The sequence below is a fragment of the Leptinotarsa decemlineata genome, unplaced genomic scaffold, assembly GCF_025532065.1.
Source record: "Leptinotarsa decemlineata unplaced genomic scaffold, Ldec_3_MD MMD2_tig00026340_RagTag_RagTag, whole genome shotgun sequence".
Lineage (NCBI taxonomy): Eukaryota > Metazoa > Arthropoda > Insecta > Coleoptera > Chrysomelidae > Leptinotarsa > Leptinotarsa decemlineata.
This window is the reverse complement of record NW_027412694.1, coordinates 13,256,806-13,280,447: the sequence shown is the minus strand read 5'-3', so window position 1 is coordinate 13,280,447 and position 23,642 is coordinate 13,256,806. Positions and strand designations below refer to the sequence as shown.

The 23,642-nt window shown below is 34.0% G+C and overlaps 2 protein-coding genes across 11 annotated transcripts in view; one reads left to right on the top strand and one right to left on the bottom strand.

The window, feature by feature from the left end:
- LOC111504205 (potassium voltage-gated channel seizure) overlaps nucleotides 1-23,642 on the top strand; it is a 741,437-nt gene that overhangs the window by 430,285 nt on the left and 287,510 nt on the right. The window lies entirely within an intron of this gene.
- On the bottom strand, nucleotides 8,405-10,052 carry LOC141485929 (uncharacterized). Its single transcript, XM_074183610.1, has 3 exons — nucleotides 9,535-10,052; nucleotides 9,254-9,475; nucleotides 8,405-9,198 (listed from the first exon to the last, which is right to left on the bottom strand). The coding sequence occupies exons 1-3, from the start codon at nucleotides 9,703-9,705 to the stop codon at nucleotides 8,896-8,898; spliced, it is 696 nt and encodes a 231-aa protein (XP_074039711.1). The 5' UTR covers nucleotides 9,706-10,052; the 3' UTR covers nucleotides 8,405-8,895.

Below are 23,642 nucleotides of genomic sequence, written 5' to 3'. Positions count from 1 at the left end.
TTCCTTTCTGTTGACAGATTCATCTGATATTTGGTGCACACATTTAGTTTTGATGACAATACAATTTAACGAATTATGTGAATCGAAGATGATCGCAGCTACAAAATAGCGGGATACATATTGTTTCACAACTACCTCAATGTGGGTATCAAATGACATAACTTGAATAGTAGAATAGTAGTACCTACACTTTGAAAAAGATGCAAATTCAAAATGGTCGCAGCGACGAAATGGCGGATTACATATTACCTTTTGTAATACTGAAACCCTGAATGAACCAAACATATTGAAAAGAAGTGAGTAACAAAAAAATAAAATTCGAAAATAAAATTAGTGAAAAAAACGTTTTATGTTGAACGGGTTTATTGAAAAAAAATAATGATGTAAGTAGATGATGTACTGAAAACTAAAAAAATTATAAAATAAATCGGAAGGTCCTAGATAGCAGTCATCACACCATCCTCCTCAGCAATCTACGGTATTGATCAGATGAAAAAATAATAAAATCGTAGTCTTTTTATATTTACTCAGGTTACGCTACCCCCAACGATCATATTATTTTTTATATGATCAATATCGTAGATTGCTGAGTAGAGAGATGTCATGACTGCTACCTAGGACCTTCCGAATTATTTTTTAGTTTTCAGTATATTTTTATAATACTATCGTTTTTTTTTCCAATAAAACTGTTTGAAATATTTTTTTACTAATTTTATTCAATTCTTACGTCTTACTCAGTTTGTTATTTCCACACATTTACCGATGTTCACTTCTAGGTATTTCATTTTAACCGTTCCGAATTACTATCGGAATATTCTCCGGAAACCATGCGAACCTTTTCCCGGGAAATAAATGATATCTGGGATATTTCACGTTACTACCTGAATCGAAATTAATTCACTGGCAGAATATCAAACAAAGATGTTTAATTCAAATATAGTAGAGATTCAAATTAGCAAAATTTGGACAATGTGATTATTTTTCTGTTTTCTTTTTACAAAGTCATTCTTTCCGCAAAGGGCTTCTGATGGAATGTTGAATTATAATTCAACCAAAAAGCATTCAGAACTTCATTTCCGATTCAATTAACCATTGAGAAATTGGGAGTATTTCTCCCCCAAATTTCCAGGTGTTCGAATCAAATTATGTCATTCCATTAGAGCATAATAGTCCTTTTAAATTTTCGTGAATGAATTATATATGGACATAATGATAAAATTATTTATATTCAGATGTTGCATATGAATTTTTTTCATGATTCACATATTTAGTAAAGCTTATATTATATTCTTTGAACTATTTTTGTGAGTTATTGAAAAATAGTTATTCATTGAAAAATTGTTATTGATGAACGGTAAACGTTGAACAAAATATTTTATTTCTGTGATATCAGCAGAAAATTAACAAATATCTGAAGTTGAAAGTCATTAGTGAATAAATTATTCATATTAAAGACAACATTTGAATAATTGTGAAACTAATCATTTTTATTTTCTATAATATGCGAAATTTTGATATTCATTAAAAAATTATGCAATATCTTGATGAAAATATTTATTTTTCAATAAATGAGAACCTGATTTTGGAAATGAATTGAAAATGTTATACACGAGAAATTCTACTCCCAAAATAAAAAAAAGGTTTTGATGGAAGAAGTTATGATTGAATCGAAACTAGCATCATTGAAAGTCCATATTTCTTATGAATAATTTTCCATCGAACAGTAGACGCTATCAACCCTATACAGGGCGTTCCTACGAAAACTTGACTCTCCTTGTGAGTCAGAGATGGACAAGTAATCGAAAATTCCGAAGAAAAAGTCAATTTTCATTCGTATGGGACCAATTCTGATATGGAAATCATAGACGAAACATCATCCCCTTGCGGTCAGCAACTACCCCCCTATTTTTTTCAATGGCATGGGGGGGCGAGTGATACATCATTTAAAAGGTATTTTGTACCTCTATCACTTTCATGATTTTTTTAGAAATTGGTTCGTTTGTTATTGAGAAATCAAATGTTGAACGTTTCATTTAAGAAAAAACTGAAAATTCACTGTCGTTCATTTTATTGAGAAAATAAACAAAAGTAATAACAGTGGCAACACCGAAGGATAAAGTGTTCCAGACAATAATACAGTCTACTTTCGAAAGCGTTCCTTACATTATTGAAGATGTTCGGAGTCAGAAATGTAGATTTGTAGAATTTATTTAATTAGTAGTAAACGTTTTGAAATGGACGAAACTGTTAGTTTTTTCTGCACTGGTAGTTTTTGTTGAATCTAGTTGTCGCAGAACAAAAAAGTAGGTAGTTGGCCACAGTCACTTCTTCACGAACCATTATTCAGTCATCCTTGTTCACTGTGTTCCAACATGATTTATTCTACTGAAGAAAGAATAGAAATTGTTGCAACCTATTATCGAAATAATGAATGTGCTAAAGCTGCTGCAATAATTTATAATACGAATCGTCCAGACCATAACATAAGCCAACATACGTTATACAGTTGCAGTTCTAGGACGAGTACAAATGGATAATCGACAATCTATCAGACAAGTAGCTAAGGCATCTGGTGTATCAGCTACTAGTGTTTTTCGGGTTTTGAAAGCCTACAAATTCGACTTCAGTTTTGTGAGGTGTTCAGCCAGAAATTGACCAATAACCCAAACCTATCATACAATACATGTTTTTCAGACGAAAGTTCTTTCATCTTGAATGGTGAAGTGAATAGAAATTATGGGGAATGTTCCTCCTGACAAAAATCAAGTAGTTTTCATAAAAGAGCTCTAAAACTACGCATTTTAAACTAATCATTTCAACCTTTTTCTTAAAAAAATATTTGAATACTAAAAAAAGAGGAATGAAATAATGCATTCAACTTTTGAAGGGATTCGATGGATCTGTTACCTGTATGAGACAAACAAAGATGACATATTTCAAAGGCGTGCTGTTCTGTTTACTTATGTTCCGATTTCCGAGACATTCTGTGACATGACATTTTGTACCCCTAACCTATCTTCCTCTATACAAATAAATAACAAAACAACTGTTGTTTATGTGGCTAGTGGAGGTGGTATTGAACTATAATTTATATTTTGACTTAATTGTTGATTTAAAAAGATAATTTTCTTTTTTTGAAGTAGAATATCTAGGTACGTATAAATTATTTCAACTTGATATAGGCGCTGTTACCAATATGTGAATTAAAAACAAATCCCTTTAAAAATTAAAACCCAACATTTGAAACATCAATTTGAATACTTTTCGAAGTGAATTTGAGAAACTCATGAATTAAACTCAAATTTATTTTGTTCAAATTTACATCTGCTGTAATAACCCAAATTGAGAAACATTCCCCATTGTCGTTACTGGAGCGATGTGAATCATCATTTGGTGATTTTTTATTTATTCATATTTATTCATCACCAAAGGTTATACAAACTGTGTTGACTTACAAAATGCATAACATTTATCGGACTAGTCAGAGAAAAAAAATATACACAATATATGTTCACATAATGAGAGACATAATCGTAGGTCTATCTCTAAAGAGAGATAGACCTACGTAGACTATATAAAGTTAAAAGTCTAAAAGTCTATAACTTATCAATACTATAGAATGAGTTATCAATTAAAAATAGATATAGATTTTTCTTGAAAATATTAATGTTGTTATTATTGTCAATAAAGCTCTTTACTTTGTTAAAACATTTGATACCCATATAATTCGGTGAATTTTGGCATACTCCAAGTCTAGAATGAGGCTGGTAAAAAATTTTTCTATTTCTAGTCAAATACGAGTGAACATCACGATTTTTTTTAAACTCTATTTAATTTTCCTTTACAAACATTATTAACTGAGATATATAAAGATAAGGCAATGATGGAAACACATTCACAAACTTCACAAGAATTGAATGTCTGCGCCGGCATTCTTGGTAATCATATTGTTGGGCCATTCTTCATTGGAAGTAATCTCAATGGAAATACATACTCTAATCTATTACAAAACTGTGTTGATCCTATGATTACACAAATTTTAGAAAATGATTGATAATTTGGTAGAAAATGAAATAACATTCCAGCAGGATGGTGCACCCCCACATTTTGATGTTCGGGTGAGACAGTTTTTTGACGAATGTTTCCCAATGCGTTGGATTGGCAGAAGGGGTATTGTGGAGTGGCCAGCTAGGTCACCTGATCTCACACCGATGGACTTATTTATGTGGGAACACCTGAAGTCGAAAGTGTACTCTAGTAAGCCTACAAATCTAAAAGACCTGCGACAGAGAATTGTTCGGAAATGCCGATTGCTGACCCCGGACATCTTAAATAATGTATGGAACGAGAGTAGTATTATTATATGGAACTAGGTGGAGGTCATTATGAACAATTTATCCGTTGATTTTGTTTCTACGGATATTATTTGTTGTTGATTTCCTCATTAAAATGAACGACAGCGAATTTTTGTTTTTTTTCTAAATAAAACGTTCAACATTCAATTTCTCAATAAAGAATGAACCAATTTCGATAAAAATTACGAAAAACATTTCAATTGATGTATCACTCGACCCCCTATGCCGTTGAAAAAAATAGGTGGGGGTTTTCAAATCAGAATTAGTCTTCCTAGAAATTAAAATTGACGTGTTCTTTGAAATTTTCGATTATATGTCCATTTCAGACTCACAAGGGACGTCAAGTTTTCGTTGTATATTACATGTATATCAAAAACTTGGTTAGAGACAATTTTTATTCCTGTAAAATACTCCTCTTTAGAGAAGAAGGGTGAAAACAAAAGGGTCATACAGTTATAAATTTCTCTACTATATTTAATGACGAGCCCGTTTCAAACATGAAAAATATCAGATAATCCTTTATCAACCAGATATGATTTATCATAACTCAATATCCACTTTTTCCAAAAATCGCAAACAAAACCACAACACCCAGTCGAGTGCCAAGTCTCTCGATGTTTTTTTTATCGGACGTTACCAGCCAACCCCCAAAGTCACCTGAAACGATTCCTACTGAGTCAATACTAAATCTGTTGAAGAAACAACAACTGAAAGATCTTTTGGCACCAACCAGACTATTGTTGGGAGACGATAATCTCAGTAACATATCATAAGCTGAAATGAATGACTTCTTCTGAACGTTTATCGTCGAACTTTTGATAGCATTTATATATGTTACCAGAACAGAATGAAAAATCAAGATGCACTAAAATAAGAAGATAATGATTCATTTCAGAAGTCCTTTTCTCTTTCTCTTTCTTTCATACAACTTTTAGTGAAATATTTTCTAAACTACAACCAATTAGAGATGCTGAAATTGATTATTTCAGAATATCTTTCATATCTGGGAGAGAGAGGCTTTGGCTTTCTATTTCTCAATCTTGATACAAAGAATGTGGAGATATTTCAAAGAAAGGAAGGAAGCAATCAGTTTCAAAAAATTTACTCTATATAAATATGTGTAGATCATGCGGAGCAGTAACTTCCAGTTACTTTCTTTTGTATCAAGATGGATAAGTAGAAAGCCAAAACCTTCCTTTCGGCGTTGAAAGCTCTTTGCTCCTACCAAGCAACGTCTAAATTGGTAGCAAACTGCCAAAAAAGACTCTCCTCGATAGGAAGACTAAACAAATTGTCTCTGGTCTGGATTCCTGGCCATACTGGCTTGGAAGACAATGAAGCTGCTGACTCTCTTGCAAAGAAGGGTGCTGCAAGCGGCTTCATTGGACCAGAACCTGTCATTGGCATCGCTTTCGGCTTTGCCAAACAAACACTTAACACCTGGATGGCAAGAATCTTCCAGGATTGGCTCACTCCAAGGCGTTTATTCACCCTTCGAAGCTTGATTCCAAACAGTTGTTGGACTACAGTAGGGATGAACTACGATGTCTAACAGGCCTTCTTACAGGTCACTGTCATTTGAATCATCACATGCAGGGACTTGGACTGTCGAAAGACAATGTGTGTCGCCTCTGTCTGGAAAATGATGAAACTGCAGAGCTTATACTTTGTGCCTGCCCCGCTGGATACCAAATTAGTTTCTTTGAGTTCGGCAGATCCGTACTCTCGCCATCTGACCGGAAAGACCACTCACCGTACAAACTAATCGGCTTCGTTAAGAAGCTGGGTTTATTTGGTCGAGTGTGAATATGTGTGAGCCACAATAAACCCTTATGGGTTGCGGTGGAGGGTCGAATAGACCCACTCACTTCAGACCTACTTACCTCTTCTGAAAATATACCCCTTCCAGTTTAAACAAGATTCCTTTAGCTGGGTAGTAGATTTAACTCATTACATGACATGAAGTCGTAATTTCATGAATAGATCGTGTGTTTTTTCTTATAATGTTAACTACATTTGGTAGTGGAAAGCTGATAAGGCAAGTGTCTTACGGCGAAACATCGGATGTCTATCAGTGAGCCAAGAAGCAGTGAAACTTCCGTTGCTGATGTCTGGAAAATGATAAAGAAAAATCCGGAAAGACGGAAATGTTATGATTACATGAAACCTGAAGAAAATACCTATCCTCATCGCAAGATATAACAGTAGCGTCGAAATCGATTTCCTAAATATAAAATCTAATCTCGAAGGCATGTCAACCCAACCCGATGGAAAATGTAATCATCCCGATGAGTGTAATTATCCAATCTGATCGAAAAATCTGTTTCAAATCTGTTTTTTCTGTTAATCGGCTGTCGCCCCCCTACTCTCAAAACTCGAAACTTGTGCGAGCTTTGAACTAACGAGATCGTCCGGCCTCGCGCCTGGAACTACCGGTTTACCCAGCGGTCGATTGAGTGAGTGGAATAAACCGCACACGTCAACCCGACCGGCTACCGTCCTGAATCTATTCAGTCATTCCATAATAGGAGAGGCTTGATCCAGATAGCAGTATCATAATTTTTCTGGAAATGATGCCAAATGATGTTGGGAAAGTGTGGCCGGTGTCGAACAGGCCATTCAAAATCGTCAACAGAACAATAACTTTCGCCTGCGCAATGTGTGGAATACGGGAAAAAATGATGAATAGAAGAAATATACTGGAAAAACAAAATTTCTCTTACCTCAACAACTCAGATTTCTAAAGAAATGATGGAGTCCCTTTTTTAAACATACTTCAAAAACGTAGTTTTGCAGAGTTGTTAACTGGGTGTTACTCTATTCATATAATAACTATTAACAATTTGACGACTGTACGGCACCTCTGAAAAGCTTTATGCGGACGATATCTTCCTTGTCACGAGACACTATCCATGGTTACCTCAACATTTTCAAATCCAGTTAGTTACAAAAATGCTCCACAAATCTGAGATATAAAAATCTTATGACAAGACAAAAAGTATCCATTTGTAGGTATAATATTTGATGCAACGCTGAACTGGAAACAACATATTGCCACAACTCACGTACTCCCTTTGTTCGAGACACTTTTTTGCTACGCGACCAGACCCAAATAAAGAAAAAACTCATTTGAAAACTCAATCGTCTGTTGAATTTATGGTACATACTTAATTAACACCCTGTATAATATTTATCATTGAAAAAACGTGTGCGTCTGCTAACCAGCAGGATCGACAAAAATGAGATGTGATGCATTTTTAAAATGCTATGGAACCGTTTCTGAAGTGTGATGAATTTCTTAATACATCTTGATGATTTTAACCTTCCTGAATATTTATAGAGATTCCTATGCTGAGGTTGCAACTTTCCTCCGGTTGTCGAAGTGATGACTCTATATATTTCAACATCATGTTTCCTCATCTGTTTAGTATAACTTCCATATGCCACTACAAAAGACAGAGGCAGAAGCAGAATCGTATGTCATTTCTGAGTATTTAGTGCCTAATTTTTTGGAATTATAATGTGAGGCAAAATGCTTGATGCGCATTCGTGCAAGTTTGCGTAGTTGGGCATTGTTCCATATTTCTAAATCCATATTTAAAATATTAGAGTTGCGGTTGGAACATCTTTCAATTTCTGTATTTGCTTGAATGGATTTGAATTATTTAATGATGATTTTCCATATTTGACAATATTCATCACCTATGTCCTGCCACAAAGATTTAAGCACCATGAGAATTACATCAAAAATAATGGGAAAGAAAAAAATAAGTTGATCAAAAATAAGCACTTTTTTTGTTCACCAGAAATGAAATACATTTCTCGACGCACCTTTCACCAACCAAGATGGCATCTTCAATAGATTAAGAAAATTAATTACCAACCCTGACTTTTTTTTATAACCAACTAAATACACTTCAATAATTTCGGGTTGAACTTTGCAGGAAATTTTCTTCTGAAAATTCCCATAACTTAAAACACAATGGTTCATGAAAATGAATACATTGACAATATTCCTAACAAAACACCAACAGTCTAACTGAAATATAATAAATTTTATTTCTGACCGGGATATTATAAGCTTATATCGTCATAGTTACGCTATCAATAAAGAGGGTCATAACTCCCTTGGGACATTATAGATTTCATAATTCCCTCTACCTTTCACAAGTAAAAATAAATAGAAATGAAAACTGAACCATATTTTATTTATTCACGTCATTACAAATAATAAATGTACAATTTTGAAATGTTCCCTGAAAATTACTTCCGCCACTGGAAACAATTTCTTCTTTTGTCTAGCTGGAGCTTCTGTCCACTTCAGTCGAGGTACCTGCCTCTTCTGATGACAAAGTAGACAACATACGCGCCGTTTTATTTCTCAATTCGATGCTATCCTCCAAATACCCCTCCGCCACCGTGGAACTTTTCCAACCTCCGTGTCTTTTTAAGTTAGTCATAGTTGCTCCTGCATTGGCTAGAGCAGTAGCAGAAGTGCGACGAAGGCAATGTCCCGTATAGGAAGATGAGTTTGGCAATCCTAAATACATTGCGATTTTGCTGGAGATTTTCCCAAACCAATTGGCTGAGATGTACATTTATTTTGTCGGAAGCTCAAAAAAAATCGTTCAATACCTTTAGGACGCAAAGACATATGAAGTCTTAATAAAGGCAAAGCGGAGAACTCTTTTTCATTCACAACTGTAAATTTCTTCGATAGACCAGTTTTACTTTCCGGTACGTTCACTACGATAACGAAATCCCGGTCCTCTATATCCGATATCTTCATATTCAAAAGTTCCTGACTTCTGCATCCTCCAAAATAACCCATAATCAAAACAACCTATAACAAAAAAAGGAAATAAATACACACAAAAAGGAAAATAAGAAAAAATTACCTTATGCAATAAATGAATTTCATTAGGAGCGTCCTTTAGGAATCTGATAACATCTTTAGGAGATAAAACAGCAGACTTTTTCGGCTTATAACTCTTACTCTTTCGTTTCAAAAAAGCCTGTAGTTCATTGAACTTGGTGATATCTCGTTTCTCATGTATAGTCACCATCGATTTTAGCATTGACCATTTAGTCCATAAAGAATTCGGACTATACGTTTCTGACTGAAACGAATAAACACAATTACTACCAAATCTACCGAAAAACATAGAAAATTTCTTACCAGTTCTTGAAAATATGCCAGAAATACAGTTTCAGTGACATCTTTTGGCATAACATTTTTCCGTGTCAGCCAGTCCAGATATATCTTGTATTCTTTTTGGTATACGGCTTCACTTTTCGATGGAATTAATGATTCTCTTGCTTGTTCAGCTTTTTTCAAAATATCCTCCATTATATTTGGGGAAGAAAACACGTTTCCACCGCAAACACAGCTTGATAACAAAGTTCTGTTTATAAACAAGTAACATAGCAACAACCTAGCAACAAGAAAACTGTACTATAATCAACGGTACCTGATTCAAATATACCGGGAAGGTAATGAATTGGTACATTTTTCCGTTTCAAAAATGAACAAAATTTTATTGAAATCGGTCAGAAATAAAATTATCTATGTACCACGGGAATTAATGAGCCTTAATAACCTCAGGCAATTGCTGTCCCTCGGGCCAGAGGCCCTCGGGACGCAAACTTTGCCATCGGTAATTAAGGCCCTCCTAATTCCCTTGATACATAAATAACTATTGAACATCGGCATAAACAGAAGTATAGAAAAATTCAACACTTGTAGCGCAGAGATTGAATGAAAAACATTTCAGATAATTGAAGAAAATCAAATCTATATAATCATTGAAAAATCAATAGTTCGATTTTGTTCCAAGATATTCAGCAGGACAAAGAGTTAATTTCATAGAAAAGTAAATGAATTTCAAGTTCCTTGACCAGAAATAATGTGGATTCCTTGAATGCAGTAATATAAACCGCCCCCATCAGTTGACAACTCAATTATGAAATCGTGACAAAGACCTGCACGAGCGTCTGCACTATCTGTCAGATATTTTTATCAAGTTTATTCCAGTGTTTATTCCGTGGGAGCTAGCAGAGTCGCAGTTCCCAAGTTCATGGTTACTATATAGTCCCTCTGGGATCCTCTCTTTGATTTTAAATCTTATGTAATCCAGAAAGCACCCTTATTAAGTTGTCATACGAGTCGGAGATAAAAGTGATGAAATGAATATCTCCAGAAATTATTTTCAGTCAACTGTTCTTTGAGTTTTTGAGTTCCACACATTGGAGTTTAATATATTTCAGTTGAACACATACTTATTTAAAATTAACAATATGAAATCATTCAGAGTGAAAAACACATGTATTTCAATGTCTTCTATAGGAAGCTATTCGAACTAAAGTTTTCGGCCACCTGGCCAAGATTCTTGAACAAAATGATTTCACAGCCTCTTATAGCACTGGCAGTGATTGAAATAATATATTATCGCTGTAGAGAAGAAGCGTTATCGCTTTAAAACTCTGTGCCGGTGTCTGACAAATTGTCTAAAAAGTTATCTATCTTGCTGCGATGCACAAACTGGAAATAGTTGATCGTCTTGATTTTAAACAGGTTGGAGCCTGGGTCTCTTACCTTCACGGCGGAGTTCCATTCGTCACTAGTTCAAATGAAACGTAACTGACTTGGAGATTGACGATATGAAGGTCCTTAGACATTTGTACTGTCCTTCATGGTGTACCGCTACCTACCACGGATGGTCGACTGCTCTGGTACCTGATTGGTCCGAACCTTTTTCGTGTATTGGGAGAATCTTTGTGTTATGAAGTACCGTTATTCATATCTTGTTGATGACGGAGCTCCCTTTCTCACCCTCTGAGAGAGCGTGTTCTGCAACTGCCGATTCAACTGTTTGACCAAAAAGCCAACTTCTTTTATGCTCAGTTAACGATTCTTTTTGTGGTTACGATGTAGAACGAACCCTACCTACATGGTATTTGGTATACTCCTGGGGTGGATTCCTGAGCCTATTCTCTATCGTTTTTGTGGGCTTGAAAATGACCCTCACTCCATGTTTTTTGAGGATACTTCCAAGTCGGTCCATCACAACGGTTATGTAGGGCAGAAAAGTTCTTTGATTTGCTCTAGTGTCATCGTGGAGTGTTTCTGTATGAGTTGTGAGGCTAGGTTGATTTCAGCCTCGTTATATCCGTTATGCCCAGAAACGTTTATTATAGATGACATATTTCCTCTCGTAGCTCTTCCGTAGCACCAGAATCATAATAACCCTACTTTTCTGTTGCGGATAATGATTGGAGTACTTATCCAAATATCGCCCAACTAGCATTTTCGTATTTTATAATAGTTGCGGAAACGTTTCGGAGAAACAAATTATACATTTCTCCCAGAAATGTTTTCAATGTGTTTATAAAACTGCTATAGATAGAAAATTGGCACCAATTTATAAACATTATAGTTATTACAAATATTTTGTAAGACCTTTTACAAATACTACAAAACAGTTCTATAAACATTTTGGCAGTTACTATAAAATTTGTCTATCACTCTTGAAAAGTAGTTTTGTGAAGACTTCCTTCACTGCACTTTTGCAACTAAACAAAAATATTCTTACTAAACATAACTAAATTTTTGAAGAATTTTTCAAAGCTGTGATTAGGAATTGATGTCAGCTAGTTGTTTTTAAATGCTGTATATTCTTGGTGGCAGCAAATATATATTGGCAAAAGCAATTTGATTTTATAACAGTTATATCAGTGTTTTTGAATTGTGGTTAATATACCATACTATAAAATAGTTAGGAAATTATCAGTGAAGTGATAATATAGTAATGAAAATGAAATGGTATCTGAAAGCATTCAAATAAAATAATTTCACTAAAGCTGCAGAAAACAGTTATAAAATAAGCTTGAAATAGTTTAATAAATATCATAAAAATATCGCAGAAAAGTGTTATAAAACTGCTACATAACAATTTACTTTTATAGGAAAATAAGTTTTATAAGTTAGTTGCAAAAACGTTTCTGTGATAATTTCCTGACTATTTTATAATGGTTTTTGAATTTTATTTCATAAACATTCCTATGACAAATTTAAAAAACACTTTTATTGCCTACAACGTATTGTGTTCACCGATCTGCTCAAAAAAAACTGTTTTTCCGTTAATCAGCTGTCGCCCCCATACGAACGACAACTCTCAGAAGTTGAGAAACTTGTGCGAGCTAAGGACTAACGAGGTCTTACCTTTTAACGGGTGATTCCTAACACAGTTAGAGAATCATCCCCGCTTCAACCATATAAATTCTCTCGAGAAAAATATCTGGTCGAAGCGGGAATCGAACCCGCGGTCTTTCGATCGTGAGTCGGGCGCCCTAACACCGCGAAAGTAATTATAAAATACTGATGAAATAAAACTGTTGCAACATCATGGAATTATAAAACAACTTTGCTGGTTGGGCAGTCCGTATTGATTGGTTTTTTGTGTACTTCATTACCACTATACCGTCTTTTCACTAATATATCAATAAAACTGATTCTTACTTACTTAACTATCGCAAGTTCTTCTTTCCCGTAACTACAAATCACGAAGGTATCATCAACATTTCATAGCCAACAGGAAGAGCTCATCACTCGAATCGTTCCATGTAGGAGGTGGCAACCACTGGATTTAGTGGACTTCCGAACCAGCAAAATTGTTTTATAATCACGTGGTGGTGCAACAGTTTTAATCTGTTGGTATTTTATAATCACTTTCAAAATGCCGTGAACACAATACAGTTGTAGGCAATAATAGTATTTTATGAAATCGTCACGGAAACGTTTATAAAATGAACTCAATACCGTTATAAAATTGTCACTGAATCATCACAGAAACCTTTGTAGAACTTTCTTAAAAAACATGTTTTCCTATGAAAGTAAATTGTTTTATAGCAGTTTTATAGCACTTTCCTGCGAGGTTTGTATGATCTTTATGAAACTATTTTAGACTTATTTTATAACTGCTTCCTGTAGCTTTAATGAAATTATTTTATAGAAATGCTTTCAAACACAATTTTGTTTTTATCACCATATTGTCACTATAATGATTATTTCCGAACTATTTTATAGTAAAGTATATTCAGTACTATTCCAAAACAGTAAAAAAAATTGTTAAAAAATCAAATTAATTTCGCGAATATATTATATCTGCTGCCGTCAAAAATAAAATGCAGCATTTAAGAAGAACCAGCTGTTATTGATTCTGAAGGTCGCATAATTAGGTATAATTATTCAGTTTTATTGGACTAGCATCCCATTAACTACATACCTGATACTGTCATAGAGGATTAGTCTTTAAAGAAAGTGGTTCATTCAAATGAAAACCCACGTAACTTGTGCTTCAATTGTTTTCTTGCTAAAAACAGCAGAAGGTTGTTAATGATTGAAATTTAAGTGGAGCACCATGAATATATACTCCAAAATCACTAGCTCAAAACTCTTTTGAAATTCAGCCTTTTTAATCGATGGAAGAAACTTCTCAGCCAGAACATTCCGATAGAAAATATTTATCCAAACTAATATACGTGACAAATACTTTTTTAGAAATCTATAGCTTCAAAAGTAGTCCTACTCTACCGCAATACCATCACTTCTAGAACTAAGTGTCTCTCAAAAGATTTTATAGGGGTAACATAGTAGACAAAATATGACAAAATGCTTGATATTGATATCGAAATATTTTATAGAACGACGCCATTTTAAAATGATAGCAATTCTGAATACAGACATTAGATGACGTATTCCAAAAACACTTTATTGTGAGATTTTCACTAAATTGTTTTACAAAAACGCAACACGTGTTTCGCCATACAATGGCTTCATCTGGCGTGTCTTTCAACTAATTCTACACATTCAATACTAAATATATATATAGTTTATGGAGTACCTGAAATCAAAGTACCTGTAAACGAAGTACCTGAATTTTAAGTAGCTGATATTTTACCTGAGTTTCTAACGAATTAAATTACCTGCACTTATGTTCCATTTTCACATTTGGAAAAATATATTCAGTAACGGAGAGTTATTGAGTTCTAATTGATCATTCAGTAAATTACCCGAATTCCTGAATCTATTGATTTCTAAACATTCTAGATGATTAAGTTTCAAACTCTTCTCTTCTGAATGTAACACCTCGTACTCATGATTGAACTCGTGTCCTTCTGCTAAAAGATGGTTTGCAAATGTGGAATTGTTCTTTCTATTTACAAAACTACTCCTATGTTCTTTAATTCGTTGGAAAAATGTTCTTCCTGTTTGCCCAATATACAGTTTTGGACAGGAGCCACAAGTCAGCTTATATACTCCTGATCTATCCGACACCAAAGTTTTGTCCTTATTGTTTTTAATAAATTTACTTAGGTTATTATTCGTTCTATAAGCTACGTTTACGCCTTCTTTCTTCAAAAAACGGGCAATATTCCTGTTTGGTTCCCCCACATATGTCAATGTCTTATAACTCACGTTATCGCATCTTGAATATGGGTAGACCAGATCCATGGCTTGCTTCTGTCGTTTTTTGGAAAGAATGGAGTTTACAATATCTACCTTATAACCGTTATTAATCGCGATTTGTTTGATCAAATTCAGCTCTTTCTGGAAATCCCTATCAGACAGTGGAATATTCAATAATCTGTGAATCATACTATTGAATGCAGCAACTTTATGCTGGTACGGGTGTGTGGAGGAATTATGTATGATAATGTCCGTGTACGATGGTTTGTGGAAAATTGCAAACTCATGTTTATTGTTATTTTTCGTAATGATTAAGTCCAGGTAATTTATTGAATTATTTACCTCCCTCTCAGTGGTGAATTTTATTGACGGGTGGATGGAGTTGGCATATTCAATGAACTTGCCTAATTGCCTATCTGTACCAGTAAAACATACTAAGATATCATCTACGTATCTGTACCAGTACAAAAAATTGTTGGCTAACTGATTATTATGGATTTCATACTCTATGTTATCCATGAAAATTTCCGCCAGTAAGGGACTCAAAGGATTCCCCATTATTAGTCCTTCATTGCATGAAAAGAATTCTCCGTCAAACTGGAAATAATTTTGAGACACACAAATGGTGAGTAAATCAACAATCTCTTGTTTTATCAGTGGATTCACATGGTTTTTGTCTAAGAGACACTCCACTAGTCCAATTGTTTCAGTTGGCGGGATACTGGGAAATAAATTTTGGACATCGAACGATATTAATTTTGAGTTATCTGGGAGGATTACGTCTTTAATATTATCCACTAATTGATAAGAATTATTTATACTAAATTTAGGCTTGAAATTGGTATAGGTTTGAATCAATTCAATCAGGATTTCTGAGATTTTAACAGTAGGTGCCGTTACGAACGATACCACTGGTCTAATCGGGAAATTGGTTTTATGTAATTTAATAAGAGAATACAGTTTTGGTGGTTGTGGATTCATGATCAATGCTCTGCATTTGTTCTTTCCATTCAAAACCAATTCTATTGTTTTGAGAGTTTCCTTAACCTTTTTCTGGTACATAGTTGTCGGATCATTCCTCAGAATCTCGTAGCTTCCTGAATTAAGGAAATCTAGAGTTTTTCCTATGTAGTCCTTTTCATTTAATGCAATAACCGTTCGACCTTTATCTGCTCTTACATTAGATGAGTTGAAAATATGAAATATCACACATATAGTGATTTACAGCTGAATGTAGATACCTAGTACATACTATTCAGAACAAACTAGATTTGAGTAGGTCACCATTATTCAACTGGTTTTCTTAAAAACCGAGAAAGGATCATTATTGATGTAGGTGTGATCTTTAGGTAATTTTTTTGAGGTAGTCTCAACTATGGTCACCTGGAGTATATAAATATTAATGTAAGAACAACTTGAAGTATGAATCACTTGAATAAGCTACTGTGCTAGCGAAACATGTTGTGATATATTTTTCAAATAACGTTTGTGGAGATCAAATCGTGAGTGATAGCCGAATCAATCAGAAAATCAGAAAACTGAGTTGAGTTTGCGACTAGAAAATTAATATGTCGGCAGAGTGAATTTTTGCATAATCAATATGTTTTTCCAAAAACATCAATAAATGAGTTGCGCGCTTAAATTTTGATAATAACAGGCTATACATTTATCAAAAAAATTTCATTCGTAGTAAAAATATCAATCTTCGAAGCACAAACAATGTCTTTGTCAATGTTTTATGAGTACAAAAGTGAAATTATCAAAATGACTTCAACCTTTCTATTTGTTTGTTTTCAGTTGGTGATATATCTATTATATTTTTTTAGTGTCAAATACAAAATTATATGAGCCCTCAAGAAAACATTTTGAACACTTTCTTATTTTTTTGTTATGGTTTTAGGTTGCATTATATTTTATAACTTTTACTTGGAACTACTGAAAAACTCTTATATATAAGTATCTTTACAAAACTACTTTTTAAGAGATTGAGAATAATTCTATAGTAGTTGCCAAAATGTTTATAAAACTGTTTTGTAGTGTTTGTAAAAGTCTTTACCAAATATAAATGAAGACTTTAATTTTTATAAAACGGTGCCAATTTCCGAGCTGTTTTATGAACACATTGAAAACATTTCTAGGAGAAATGAAGTTTTATAATTTGTTTCTTCTAAACGCTTTCGCAACTATTATGAATCATAAAATTGCCAATTGGGGTTTTCCCATTGCAACTCCTACTTTTTTTAATGGAAATGAATAAGAAAGATGTATAAGAATGTATGAGAAGTGTGTGGAAATAAGAGGAATCATAAGGACACTGCAAGTAGAGAAAATTCACAAAAGAACGATAACAGGAAAAACCTGGCCTCCATCAATTTTAAATTGCTCGACATAATCTCAGGATTACAAAATATATTACACTGAAGTGATTGCAAAAAATTACTGTCTCACCCACAATAGTATGGAAGCTGAGAATATCCTGATATTACGTGCTGACAAAGGAAATGCCACCGTTGTGATGAACTTTAACGACTGTAAAAAAAGAAAGTTGATCTCAAAACATATAATATGCTCAAGAAAGATATATGTGTTGGTGTCAAATACGTCTTGAGTAAGACTAAACAGCCAATTCGTGCATCATCTATCAACCAGGATGTAAAAAGAGCGTTACAGAGGAGCGAGACATTATCATCTCGTTTGTATGGGCTACCAAAAATGCACAATCAGGATGTCCTACTAATAGTCTGAGCTATAAGTTTAGATTCGTGTTAAATGGACATACTTTTAGTAAAATCAAGTGGTTAGGCTCATTCGATCCGGAATATTGTTTAGATCATTGTGAAAAAAAAGTAAATTAGTTGATAAAAAATTCTAAAAGTTATAAACAATTATAGACCCTAAAAAGCAGTGTTCGGTTTTGTTGTTTATAGTTCGTAAACTGTAAATATTTTTGAATTTTGAAAATAAAAAGGATCCTCAAAGAGGAGGAAATGTACTAAAAAAAAGTTCCGACTTCTGAAACGGTATCTCATTTATTTATAATTTTAATTTAACGCCATTTTTAGGTTGCGCGCACGGCCTGTAAGCGAGTACGTAACTTGAAAATATTTTTTTAAGTACTTAAAGTAAACAGAAGAAATTGAAAAATTTATGATATAATCTAAATACCATAGAAAACTGATTCCCGATCAAATTTTCCATCAAAGTTATTTTCTCAATAATCTAGACAACTGTGAATTGAGAAAATTTTCTAAAACTTCCTTTATCGTTCAAAGTAAAATAAATATTTAAATAATCACCATAAAATTTTTTCGCTTCGTGGAGCCCGTTTTAGATATATTCAGAAGAAGATTACATGATGAAAGTTGTGGAAACTCCAATACTTTGTTTATAATAATTTTTTTAAATAAACAACAAAATAAAAAACACAGTAGTGTTAAAAAAAAATGTTCCCTAATTTATCATTATTCTATTGTTTTCATGTCAGTAAAAGACATTTATAAACTGAAACAAATAATTTTCATCTCCATTTGTTTATACACTTTTTATTAACCAATGGACTATTTCAATATTTAGAAAAAAAATTCACAACTTTATAGAGAACAATAATTTTTCATGAATAAATTCTCAACTTGGCTTTATTTTTTTCTTGAAAGTTATAAAAATTACAAAAACAACTACGAGCATGACAATACCAAAACATTTTTTCTCTATTACTCATTCAATTTTGAAAATTCACGTGCTGCAAAAGTTACAGTAGATATTCCATTTGTTGATTTTAATGCTTATATAATTTTAGAGATACGACAATAAACATTGTGGCATTTTTGTAGATAATTAAATTATCTTTCAAATATCGTCTTGCATATATTTTTTAGTTATTGTTAATTTGTTGTTTTGGGCATTTGTTAATAAAAATTAACGATTTTCTCGGGTTTTTTCAACTTTTCAGGCTTACAGCTCAGTAAATAATGCTGATTCGGATATTGTACTCCATAGCAATTGTGTTAAACTATAAATTATCTCGGAGCCCCTTTTAGATACATACAAAAGAAGATTGCATGATAAAAGTTCTGAAAATGTCAATACTTTGTTTATAATATTTTTTTAAAATAAACAAAAAAAGAAAAAACACAATAATGTTGTAAAAAAATGTTTTCCTCCATTAATCATTATTTTATCGTTTTTATGTCAATAAAAGACATTCATAAACTAAAACAATTAATTTTCACCTACATTTGTTTATATATTTTTTATTAACAAATGGACTATTTCAATATTTGAAAAAAAAAATTCACAACTTTATACAGAACTGTTAATTATAATTTTCAAAAAAGAAAATGTCCTAATAATATTATTTAATTGTTTATAATCGGTTTTTTTATTTATCTACTGTTTGAATTATTAGTTGAGACATTCTTTTCTTTTCTAAAATGATCATTTACAGTTAACTACAAATTAACAAAATATTTTTTTATTAACAATTTCATTGTTCATCAATTCAACAATTTTTCATAAACAAATTCTCAACTTAGCTTTATTTTTCCTTGAAAGTTATAAAAATTATCGAACACTGCTTTTTGGGGCCTTTAATTGTTTATAACTTTCAGAATTTTTTTATGAACTAATTTACTTTCTTTTCACAATAATCTAGATAATATTCAGTATCGAATGAGCCTAACCACTTGATTTTACTAAAAATATGTCCATTTAACACGAATCTAAACTTATAGCCCAGACTATAAGGCCGATTGTCATTGCCGTAGAGTTTCCGACGTATGAGACGCAATTACCTTATCGGGTCCAATAGTAGGGAAAAAACTCATTCGTCGGAGACTCTGCCCACTTTACTGAAAAGATTCACGATTCCAAACTGAATCCTATAACGATGTGTTGGGGAGTTTTGATGTTGTATCTCTGTTCACAATGATTCCGATTAGTGAAACTTTGCAATTCATTATCAGGTGCTTTCCTCCAAACACCACTGCCTCATTTGAACATTTCTCAATATCAACATACTCCCAGTGGGATAAAAAAAAAATTCAGTAGTTGTCAACTTCTACATGGATCAATCCGAACAACGAGCTCCAACATAGTTTGATCTTCTTCTTGAAACTTAGTTTGATCTTCCTCTTGAAGATGATCACTTGGTGATCGAAACACGTGTTGAGGTGTTGAAATAACGGTTTAGTGTTGGAAAAAAACTCCTCTCTGTCTCCTGAATGTATGCGTGATAAGACGGGAGAGGTGTATGAAGTATAAAGTAAACCAACTCATACGGACCGATATTTGAATAAGCCCTCCAATCATCATCCGCGACAAAAAAGAGGAGATATTAAGACTCTGGTAGGGAGTGCAAAACGTATTTGCGAACCAGGAAGTGCTGCAAAAGGATATAACGGATATAACAAGACCGAAATTTGCGTGCCCTACGACCCATACAGAAACATTCCACGGTGACAGTGGAGCGAACTGCCAGAGCCAAAAAAACTTTCCCATTCTGAATGAGAGGTGTGCCGGATCGAATTGGAAGGATTCTCGAAAAACATGGAGTAAGTGCTATTTTCAACCCGACATGAATGGTAGAGAATAAACCACTATTCTTATAAACACATAGAATAATTTCATTATTCAGTCACAATCTTATTTGAACATTGGGGAACATACATATATACGATACAACAAGTTAGGCAGCTGTTTCTGTGATTAAAGATGAAGGTCTCCTTATTGCTTTCGGGGATGTAATGTATTTCCAAAACAAACTACGCCTCTACCTAATGCAAATTGCATTTAAATGTTGTTTGTTCATTGTGTATTCAATGATTGTAATAATTTAGGGCGAATGTGAAGTAAATAGTGATATGATAATAATGTTGGTATTTCATTAAAATGCTCATAATGAATTTTATACCACATTGCGCCTGACAAAGGATAACTTCACAGTTGGAAAATTACAACATATTCATATAGAAAGTTAACATGTAAAGAAGAAATATCAGGCAATTAAAATGACCTATGAAGAATGTATCAATGATTTACGTTTCAAAGTTGGATACCAAAAATTCCATAAAGATCAAAGTGAAGTAGTTTCAAGGCAGGTTGTTCTATTGGGGGTTCATGAGAAAGCTGCATATTACGAACGTTATTCAAAATCTATTACAAAAAACGTATCATAACTAAATAGTCTAGTAATTGATGGTTCAATGGCGAATTTCAATAACCTTTGTACCATCAAAAAAGCCACCTTAAATATTGTCGGTTCATTCTGGATTCAAACATTGTTTTTTTTTGGAATAGAGGAGATTAAACCTCAAAATGTTGATATAACGTGGTATGACATCATATAAATTCACACTTCTACCAAACTCCAAATGATATGGAATATGAAGTTCTTCATTTTTTTTTCATCCAACTCAGTATAATGGTCTGTCTTTCCAAACGACGCGTCGCCTGGTCATGTTACGTTGCTTGGAATGTTCGAACATGTACAAATCAAATGTGATTATAGCTTCGAATGTATCTGTACTTTTGTTTGGTGTGAAGAGAATGATTCGTTAGGATGGATTTAGTTTCCAGCTGGAACAAATAGTAAGTGATGAAAGTATTTCTATCTGTAAATCCTCCTCATTTGTTCTATTTATCTCGGTTCAGAAGACTACTTATTTCCTATCATTTCACACTCGTAACATCGAAGTTTCAAGACTTCAGGATTTCCTTTTATTGGCATTCAAAATCACTTATGTTTCCCTTCAAAGCTAGTATGAACATTTCCTGAAGAAAAAACTAATTATTACACTTTATTGTATGATTTTCACTATGAAGGGTTTTACAAAAACCGCGACACGTGTTACGCTATTCAATAGCTTTCTCAATTATTGAACAATTTCTGACTGAATTGGAAGTACCTTAACATTTTCCACATTGATGCGTTGAGTAATAATTTAATTTCCCTTGTTTTCTTTCATGATTTCTCGACTCTATCTACTGATTGGAATAAAAACTGTATCTCCATCGAAACTGTGTAAGGTGATATTGAAATGCTGAACCCTCATAAGATTACAAATAAATCATGCTACCTACTTTGGTACCATACTGAAACAGACCAAATTGACACAGATATTATTTGTTACGACCGGTTTCAGTTTATTACAACTTATAACAGAAAGACCCACACTCAAAATCGGTACGACCAATCAGCCATACATCCTTGCTGTTGAAAGGACTTGAGAGGATACTGGATAGACACATCAGGAAGGTTACTTTATATGTAGCCCCCCTGAATAACCACCAATATACATTTCAAACCGGCAAATCGACAGATTTAGCAATAAACAACCTTGTAGAGAAAATGTTTCCAATCTTTTGACAATAAGAAGATTGCGGTTGCTGCAATTCTCGATGCACTTCCCTGGCTGGAAAAGACATAGAATCGACTATAACTGGATGGATCTGTGCTATTCTGGTGAACAGAACTGCAACTACGACTATTCAAAACGAGGCCATTCGGTTCAGGGTCACCTGGGGCTGCCCTCATGGTGGGTTACTATCTCTTCTTCTGTGTTTGCTCCTGTTGAATAGTATGCTTAATGCACTCGTTAGAAGAGAAGTAGATCTGCCAGCTGATGCAGATGACCTTGTCATCATGGTAAGGTCCACGTCGGGAAGGGTAGCGTGTAATATCCTCCAAAGTACGATGAACGTAATTCACAGTTGATGACAGAGGGGATGTCTGTCAATCCCAGCAAAACTGTGATAATCCTCTTCACTGGTAGGAGGAAATTGGACGATTCAATGCCACTTTCCCTCAATGATGAGGTCATTCAATTTGGAACGGAGGTGATATATCTTGGCATCGTCCTTGACAAAAAACTCACCTGTAACGCTCACTTGGAAAAAGTGCTACAAAAAGCCAGACTATCCCTATGGACATATCGAAGGATTTGTAGTAAAACTTGGGGTTTAGGTCCTAAACAAACTCATCGGATTTATGTGATGATTGTCAGACCAATGCTCACTTATGGTACAATTGCCTGGTGGTCGAAGGTTTTACAGTAAACGGCCCAGGCAAAGCTCAGAGACAGGCTTGTCTCGCCATCAGTACCACACCGTCAGCGGCCAAGGAGATCCTTCTAGATCTACCCCCACTCTACATTTTTCTGGAAAGGAAGAGAGAGTCCAGAGTCTAGATGAACCATATATACTTGTGCACATCGCCAATGGCACAAAGCATTCTAATGCAGAGTACTCTATACTGCTGGTTGACACTGAAAGTCACAGCATTCTGGAAATGACCTCTGATATTGTGCCTCCAACTGTCAATTACTGACTGCCTTATACAGTACTTTTCCCGAGTAGAAAGGATTGGATCCTCCGGTAGAAGGAAATTTCAAGAGCAGATAGTTGTTGGTTCACAGATGAATCAAAAACACCTTCGTACTCTGGCGCAGGTATTCTCAGTTGCAGACCCAAGACGGGGATAACAACCTGCCTAGAGACCTATGCGACTGTATTTCAAGAGGAAATCTGTACCATTGCATTGTGTGCGGAGATATTGGTACAATCCAACCTCACATACAAGTCAATAAAAGTTTTCTCAGGCAGTCAAGCTCCTATCGAGCAACGTCTAAGTTGATAGCAAATTGACATTAATGACTCTCCCCAATAAAAAGACTCAACAAATTGTCTCTGGTCTGGATTCTTGGCCTCACTGGCCTGCCAGGCAATGAGGCAGCTGACACCCTTGCAAAGGGTGGTATTGCAAGTAGCTTCATCGGACCAGAACCTGTAATTGGCATTGCTTTATGTTTTGCCAAACAAACATT